The 9,368-nt window shown below is 46.5% G+C and overlaps 1 protein-coding gene across 1 annotated transcript; it reads right to left on the bottom strand.

Moving 5' to 3' along the window:
• Positions 1-7,293: 7,293 nt before the first annotated feature.
• Positions 7,294-9,204, bottom strand: LOC149350535 (exonuclease V-like). Its single transcript, XM_089576896.1, has one exon. It carries the CDS (start codon positions 9,011-9,013, stop codon positions 7,979-7,981), a length of 1,035 nt encoding a protein of 344 aa, XP_089433022.1. The 5' UTR covers positions 9,014-9,204; the 3' UTR covers positions 7,294-7,978.
• Between the last annotated feature and the right edge of the window lie 164 nt (positions 9,205-9,368).

Raw genomic sequence — 9,368 nt, 5'->3', positions numbered from 1 at the left:
TCTGAGTTGGCAACTGCTGCGCTTACTACCCTTTTACTACCTTTTTTTTAAAGAGTATTGTCTTTATTACAGCCTACCCCTTACAGCTATCCGCAGAAAATTTTGCTGCAACTAAAGCACCAGGTGAGAACAGCTGTCTTTTCTGTGTGTTATGTAACACACATATGTAAACATGCGTGTAACGGTCAAAACGCACTGGCCGCATTTAGCGACGAAATATGCACTCGTCTCAGACTCCAGCTACGATGTAAAAGCTGCTCAAATCGAAGCAGTTTTTGTAATAATCCGGAGATGCGTTATGCGTTATTGTGGGCAACGGAGATATTCACGTCAAAAACAAAAAATTGCGAGGACACTTTGGCAACTAAACTGTTGAGAGGCGAAGGCCGAGGACACTATGCCGTGACGACTTTTGGTGGATGTGACGTCACACCGTTCTCATGGCTATATCGACGTCCACGCTATTTCGACGCAATTTCGACATTTTTGCCTGTATTTAATTAACTAATTATTCTACAGTCATCACACTTGGCTTCTAGGTTCATTTTTTTCCTCCTCTATCTGAAGCAACCATTGGGTTTCTTCTACCTTTTTTAGTTCCAGAGTTAAACGCGTGTGACACGCTTTGTTAACGGACGACAGTGTGAGCCATTGAAGGCTTTAACCTTAATACACCAATGCCAGTTTTCTTTCTGTATCAGTCGTCACGAGACGAGTCGCGGACGGGTCATCGACTTATATCTTCGCAATACTTAGCGGCGCAGCGCTACTTTCAGCGCTGGCCCAGGTCATTCATGTTAAGCACTTATAGTGATATGAAAAGTCCGTCGTTGTTTTTGCTCTGAACCTCCGAACCGACTGGCACAACTGGGCCATGGTATATGAACCAAAATGTTCATCTAACATCGCCACTTCCGAACGCACTGCCTCGAAAATTACCAGTTCCTTTCGCTTTTCATCGGCTAGAAAGTGTTAAAAGGACGCTAATACATTGTAGTACGAACCGAGAACACACGTTCGCATTCCAGCGTGATGTCTGCACTGTGGTGACACGGCGTCTGCGGGGGCATTGCACCTCCTCCTTCGCAAGGTTAATCTAAATAAACAAACTTTGGATTGGCCGACACGCTGGATGTCGGCTTGAGCGATGTCTGAACGGCTGGTACAACTTAAAGACCTTTGCGACGAATTTTCAGCCACAAAGGCGATCTTGAATCGACACAAGCAAGCCATGGGCGGCCTCGATCGCGAGCAACATGGCTACCCAGACGAAAAGGCGCGAGAAGCACTTGGTAAGTGACCCAGTATGTGCCCCAGTTTATATACGGATGTCCCTGCCAACTTCATCCAAGGTTCAAAAATTTCAACAATTACGCTATTCCCTAATGCGAAATTTGAGCGCAGCTTCAACTTTGCGAGTGAGAAGGCGGTGCGAACTCGCCAGAGTGGCGCTACACTATATATAGGCAGCATTTTGCGGTACGCTGCAGACGTTATTTCCGGCACCAATGATCCCAGTAAAGATAGCAAGAAATTATTGTGTTGTTGAACACCACTTATCAAAATTCACTTGGGACCAAGTTTTACAGCTTCCCGACTAGACATTGAAGGCCCAGTAAAAAAAAAGAAACCATTGGAACCAATTAGATTTCCAACAGGTTCCAACTGGTTCTAATTGTAACGGTGTTCCAACTGCATGGTCCAAATGGACAATCCAATCGGGCCAGCTGGGTTTACAATTGGTAGAGCTCAATTGGTCTTACCCATTGCATCCAATTGGTCTGCCCAACTGCACGCAATGTATCCTATGAATGTTTGCATATTTGATAGACAAGGTAGAACTAATATGGTTCTTATAGTAGAGCTATCAGCAGCTTAACCTACTAAATTGTATTCTTCATCTACACCACCACTGCGGTTGAAATTAAATTAAATAACTGCGCTCAGTGGGCAAGCGCCACTGGCCCCAGCCTGAGAGCCTCATAAATGGGGTATACATGTTGGAGCAGAAGTGTGTTCTCTGGATGTAAATATTGAGCTAATATATGCTACCAGTGTCTGTGTAGTGTTTCTTGTGTGTGATGTATGTGTGTCTGTTGGCTTTGATTACCATAAAAACTGTTAATTATAATTCCGCAGAAAAATGTTGATTGGTGCCAGACACGTGTCTCCCTGCAGTCCTCACAAATCAGCTTTCCTTTTGCACATTATAATATGTTAAGTTGTAGAAATATTTATCAGACTGCATATTTTTCAAAACTTAATTGTGAGTTATATTTTGTGAACATTTTCTGGGTGAAATAACTGCCTGGCCTAGTAGGTCCAGTTGCTTAGACCAGTTGGATCCAGTTGGGTTCAATTGGTCAGGTGGCTAAAAACACACTGGAACCAATTAGTTTCAGTTTGAAAATCCAATTGGAACCAATGGAAATGTCCTATTGGCTCCAGTTTTAATGCCCAATTGGTTCCAATGGTTTCCTTGAGTGGCAGCAGCACCAGCACCTACGTTAGATTCAACTCGTTCGCCGCCAGAAGTGCGTTTTATTTATCTGCAATTTCTTTCATCGCGTATGTTTGATGCCGTCTTAAAAGAACTGCAAACGGGTGCATTATTGTTACATGTTGTAGGGATTTTTGGTGGGAAACAATTACTGTCGTAATATATCCTCGTTTCTTCTTGTCGTGGCTCGTTTAATTATCTTCGGCCTGTGGCAAACAGGGTCGCTTATTCGTATCACAGAGTGGCAGCCTTCAGTACTCTCAAGAATATGGAGTAAGCATTTCGTCGGAAATGCTTGCAATTAAGAGGCCCCCAATCTGTGCGTAAAAAATCGACTCACTTACCTGCTTCCGCATCCACCGGTGTCGCTTTTGAGCAGGTGCTTGCGGTGCACGTTCTAAACATGACAGCTTTAGGAAGTCATTACGCTACAGCAGGCGCAAACTGAGCGCGACCCCTCTCTCCTGCCCCCGCCGTACCCTCATCCTCCACTTTCTACCTTATGCTCCCTCCTTTCTCTCTTCCATCGCTACACCCTTCTCCGAACTTTCATTAGCGTCCTACTTTCATCCTTCACGATCCTTTTCGTTTTGTCACAGCTCTATCGGTTACGCCGGCGACGACGAGCAAGCCTATAGCGGGCGCCTAAAGGGAAACTGCATAGCTTTAGAGGGTCGAATGTGTGAAACTTGCAGGTAAAGCATGCAAAGTCTTTTTGGGCTAGCACTTGAAATAGCTAGTGAAGTAATCGTCGATTAAAACCCGGACGCCCTTCAGGCTTCTCCGCAGTGCACAGCGCCAAGTGGGGGGGGGGGGGGGGGGGGGGGCACTCGGCTGCTGACCCGAAAGACGCGGGTTCGATCCCAGCTGCGGCGGTCGAATTTTGATGGAGGCGAAATTCTAGAGGCCCGTGTACTGTGCGATGAACCCCAGGTGGTCGAAATCTCCGGAGCCCTTCACTACAGCGTCCCTCATAGCCTTAGTCACTTTGGGATGTTAAACCCAATAAACCAAACCAACGGTGCAATAAATCTCTATAAACTCGCTGTTTTCTTTAAATACATTACAGAGTTATAGTATATCATTATCGTGTTTACGTTACCTGGCTCGGCTAGCGACATCTGCGCATGCGCAGTCATTACTGGGCCGCTAGCGCTTTACGGAATCTCTTTTAGCATTGCGGACAGTTATAGTAGGATACAACTAAAAAAAAACAGCAGTTGCTAACACTGGGCCGCAGTTCGCGGCGTCTTATATTACTCCGCTGCCCAATCGCAGCAGTAAATGAAACCAGCTTTTTAATGTTTGACTATATCAAACAATCCACGAATCAAAATTCTAGAGCTCATAATTTTTTTTGTGTTAAGCTTCTTGTTTAGGTAACAAGAAATGTTTAAGCAGCGGGCTACTTTTTCGTCGTGGAGAAATTCTATGCGTGGAGGCTGAATCTGGGTGGAGCTTCACTGCATACTTAATATGTATCCGACTATAGTGTTCACTCACAACAAATACGGCGGCGCCCTGCACGGCCGCTTCGGTCCAAATACAGCATCGCCGCCATTTCCCGCTCAAAATGAAGGCACTTGCTCTTCATTCGCATACTCTCACTCATATGTCTATGTTTAAGTGACAACTAGCCCATGTTTTTGAGATGATTCAGCAATTCTCGAGCAGTTAAGCCAAACTATGTGCCGTGTACATAGCCAAAATAGCAACAACACTGCGGTTCTTCAGCTTTGTGCCAGCCTTAACGTTTTCCTTTATTTTCATAGTTTTCTTCCTTGAAAAGAGACAAAAAAATTGCCGATGATTAGGTTACTTCCTAATGCGAAATTTGAGCGCAGTTCATCAGCTGTTTCAGCTTTTCGATAGATTGAGGCAAAGAATTCGAGCAAGACGAGTATGTACAATTAAAGACAACTAGCTATTTTTCACACATTTTCCTTCTTCAAGAAACACTCCACTAACAGTTCTTGATTGTCATGAAGGAAGCTTTGTGGTCGGAGAAATAGATGTATATATGCTTGACTTGCTGCACCAATGCCAAAGCCTCGTTCTCAAAGGTTAAGTCTATGCAAGTATTTCGTGAGGCAGCCGTGGAAGGCATTACGAGCGAGAGGAACGGGATGTTCTCCCGCATAAACGGTGAGAAATTCCTGTTTGTCTTTGTATCTACATTATAGTCCCCACTACCCTCCAAACTATATGTACGCCCCCCCTTATGTAATGCCTCCGGGTCTTTAAGGGACAAATAAATGAAATGAAATGAACCCTGCCACCCTTGCAGGTGGCAGTTAATGGTTGATCACGAGAGTTCGCTCGCCGTTGTCAGCGCTAATGCATGTAGCCCACATCTCTCTCTCATCACCCCACGTACCTATAGGCGCGATTCAAGCATCCGCAGGCCCAGGGAGCCAGTTATGCGCACTTCCTTTCCTTAAAATGATCAGTGTAAAACGTTGTCAACGCCAACAAACACAATGAACGCCGACGGTCTATGGCTTCTACACCGCGTTTCTGGCACAACATTCTCAATGCCTGCAGCCCACATCTCTCATCACTCCACGTACCTATAAGCGCAATTCTGCCATCAACTGGCCCAGGGAGCCAGTTATGCGCACTTCTTTTGCTTAAAATGGCACAACGTTGTCAATTCCAATGCATGCAGCACACATCTGTCACTACCGCCACGTAGCTCAAAGCATGATTGAGGTGTCCACTGTGCCAAAAAAAAAGGCAGTTATGCGCCTTTCCTTTGCTTTTCAAGCTCTCGCTCCATTTGTTTCGCAGCATATAGGGCCCCTGCCCACCCCCGGGTAGCAAACACTCTCTACCTCTCTTTGGGCGAGCCTCCTCTCCTTCCGTTCCCTCCTCGAAATTTTTCTCTCCCGCTCCTCGTCGAGTAGGCTCGGCAAGGCAAGATCACCCCTTCCTTCTCCGATGTAAGCCGGAGGCGTGGTGTCTGTGGAGTGCGTCACAGGGCTACGTCATGGCCCCGCCTTCAATAGAATTCTTGGTTTTTGCTGCTGGGTCTGTTCGAGGGGAGGGGGGGGGGGGGGCGCTGCGAGCGCGCACACTGAACGATCGAGAGGCGCGATCGGCTCAACCACCTAGACTTGTTAGCGAGCGCATCCTTTCATACATCTGTTTGTCATTCCCAGTTAGCGAGCCACCTTTTCATTTTTTTTAGGCCTCCCCACCGCTTCACGAGCGAACCAACTCCCTCAGTTTTGCTATTTTTTACTTTTTATGGCTAGGGTTCAAGGCTGTCGCCGCACGCTTCCTCCGCAGTTTTTTTTTTTTTGTTCCTTCATGCGGGTTTGTAGGCATGAGCCAGAACAGAAGGCGCTGCGGAAAGCGTTGGGCAGACGACGCGACGCCAAGGCTACGCCCAACCTTCTCCCGTCAGTCAGAACGATGCACCAGTGGAGTGCCTTTAGCGAAAGTAACCCCCCATGACGTCAACGGGGTTCAGAGTAGTGGGGCGGGCCGTTTTTGTTGAAGGAAAGAACGAGCGGGCTTTGATTTGAATTTTGGCAGCTTTTCGGGGCGCGCATGGCTCTAGTATTTTGCAGAGGTTATCTTCGATGCCTCATCTATGCAGTGGGCTTGTTTTTCAAAAATGTCCGGACCCTGGTCAGTGGCCCTTTAAAGCACGATTAATGTGTCCACTGCTGGTTACAACAGACAACGGAGACGCTGTGAAACGCAAAAACGGGCGCCAAAGAGCTGCGCTTCAAAATACACTGGCAGTGCTTTCGACATATTCAACACTAAATGCAGGAAAAAAAACAGTTTCTCCAGCCCAGAGTTGAGGCGCTTTGATTTACTGTCACTCGCTGGCGCCACTGTGCTCATATCCATACCATGCATGCAAACATCCAAAGGAGCGACGCTGCACACGGCAAACTGAAGGTGTCGCAGCTGCATTTTTTCCAGCGTTCCCAATGCAGTGAGCGCAGCATACACAAGCTTACCGTGTTCTGTGCAGTAAAATCATCCACTGGCCAGCGTATTTTAAAAGCTGCTGAGCTGACCATTAGCATAAAAGTAGTGTACATGTCTTTATATGCAGAGAAAACGACGATTAAAGTGCATGTAGCATCTCACTGAAGAGAAATGCTTGCAGTGCATGCGTATTTTTGTTTGTCATAAATTCTGGGGCATCTGCCATCATCATTTGTTTTCACCTTACGGTAACTTGTTATGGGAGAGACGGCATGTTAAAACGTCTTCTGGGATGCGCAGCCCTAACCAGAAAGCCCAGCGTCCGGTAGCACTGTGAGCGGTACTGTAAACACGGTAACGATATGCTTTAACTTTATGCACTTCTAACCTTACGTCACCTTTCTGCTCTTGAGCCACTAATATTTCACTCGCTTTTTGCTAACTTCTATCGCATATTCATAAATGACATCCAGCGCCGTGGTGCATCGCACCTGGCAGTGCACAAAGCTCTCCCATAGCGTGACAGTGAAGCTTCATGTGCAGTAAAAGTATTGCAGGACTTTGTACTTAAGGTCTTACAAACCAATACTTTCCCGTACCCCTATATGTATTCCCTCATGTACGCCGCAGTATATCAATCCCACTGCACTTCATGCAATCATTCTAAAGCTAATCTAAATCATATGCTATACAAGTGTCCTAAGGGCTTACCCCCTCAGGAACTCCAAATGAGTGGGAGACTGTGTTGCTCAGCTCGGATCTGGAGACACAGCTCCGGGAAGTGAGCTGGTCCCTAGAGGTCGCCTGGATGCACAGACTTCCCAACACCCGCACCGTCCGAGGGCGCCAGGGCCACACAATTTATTTCAAGATGACCCCTAACCCCTCACCCTCCTTGTCTTGATGACAATAATGTTTTGCCACCAGCACCAGTAATCTGGCAGCACGGTCTCGGACCAGGCGGCCTATGCTTTATGGTACTGACGTTCGAGCCATGCGCTGCAGCATTCAAGTTTGCTGACGGCGGTACATGATGTCCTTTTGAGGCAGCTTTACACGCACAGCTTTGCTAAGCTTTTTATTTTTTTTAAAGAGGAGTTTGGTTCAAAGCACATACGAATAACTAGCGCTCACAATTGGTGAGAGATGTGTTTTGTTTCATGGTGCATAAACAATTAAGGTCACCTTGCGCCAATATAGACTCGGTAGGTGTCTTTGGAACATAAGGAACAATGAAAGAACACTGCAGGCAGACACAAACTTTTGCCTCGGAGTAAGTGCTCGTTGAGATGGTTCATATGGGCTACATACACATTGTCAAAAAATTGTTTGTAATGTACAATTGCAACAACCGCTGTCACTACCTTGCTCAGAACACATATTGCTACAGTATGCCTGATAAAAATCACAAGTTCGCAATGTTTTGATACACACCATGACAAATGGAATTCAAGAAAAATATGAAAAGCTAATGTGGTCAAAACCTTGACATTCATGTATATTACATAAAAAAATCTGTCCCATGATTCACTAATTTTGTTTGAAACACCTTGAGTTACGCTTAATACACTCGGCTTCTTTGGCAAGGCGCCATTCACACATATTCTGGAAAGGGCAACAATTACATTTCCATGCATCTTCGATGTCCTGAACTCCTCTGGCAGGTCTCTCACCGGTCCAAAATGGAAACAACTGCTGAAGAGTGTCCACCAACCAACTTTCATCATAATCAACACCTTCAAAACACAGTGTCGTATTTGTCTTTTGGCTGAAGTACTCCACAATCAGCTGACTGGGAATAGGCAATGCTTGAATGGCAGCCAGGACAAACGGCGCCAGTCGACCAAGGCTGTTCATATGTCGTTCTTTTGGCGGCAATAATTCAAGCACCACAGAGCTCAACTGCACATCGAGATTTACACGGAAGCCCTTTTCGATGTCCTTTACGTCAACTTTGCCCAGAATCAGATTAGTGAGCAGATGATGATACAGCATGACTTGCAACCGGTGTGAGCGGCGCACTGATGCGTTCGGCAGTCTCGTGCCCATTGTCGTTTTCAGTTCCACAACATCAATTTGAAGCGTTTCCACATCGCAGCGCATTTCATCAACGACTCCATTCACAAAAATGTCGCCGTCAAAGACTCTTCCAAACACTGGCACTTCCCTCGCAATGGGTGCACCGCACAGCAGGGAACGAACGGCCTGCAGTAGGTTCAGAAAAAGCACCGCTATGTTGTCTTCGCGTGTCTCTGTGTCAACGTCAACCACATCTTGAACTTCGAGTTGCCTCGCCATGTGGATATCCGAGCCACGGGCGACCTGTGGGCTCTCTCCCTCTTCAACGTCGAACCCCATTTCCTTGAGGCGGGGCACTCCAATGAGCGTGTAGAGAAGCTTCTGTTCGCAGTACACTTGACTTGACAAGTCCGACACGTAAACACGGCCATTACGATACTTCTGGAGGGGAGGCCTTGAATCGGTAATGCCGTCAAAGTGAAGTTTCGCTATCAGATCGTCACCCTCCGGGTCATCCCAAGCATTGGCTGCACCACTGGCATCCATAGTGAAGTTTCGAGCAATTTGAAGAGCACGCTGTCGAGTACAGTTCGACAAGCGGCACTTAAATATCCGCTGCCGTCACAGAAAAGAGGTAAACAACACACCGAAGAAGCGTTTGAACACCCATCAAATGCGTCACTGCGCGCGCCACACAAGAACGGACTTGCTGCGCCCAGTGTACCCAGCAAGACCTAGTTTCCAGCTCGTGAAACACTCCTTGAAAACAATCGCAGCTCCTTAAAAATAAGACAAAACGAAATACATAAATAAGTTACATTAATAAAACGTTGAACATAAGGGGGAGAAGAGTTATTTTTGATTATGGTTTTCACCACTGATCAGTAGACTTGCAAAAAAA

Source organism: Amblyomma mixtum, chromosome 3 (genome assembly GCF_055824585.1).
Source record: "Amblyomma mixtum isolate Tamu chromosome 3, ASM5582458v1, whole genome shotgun sequence".
Classification (NCBI taxonomy): Eukaryota; Metazoa; Arthropoda; class Arachnida; order Ixodida; family Ixodidae; genus Amblyomma; species Amblyomma mixtum.
This window is presented reverse-complemented; position numbering and strand designations above follow the sequence as displayed.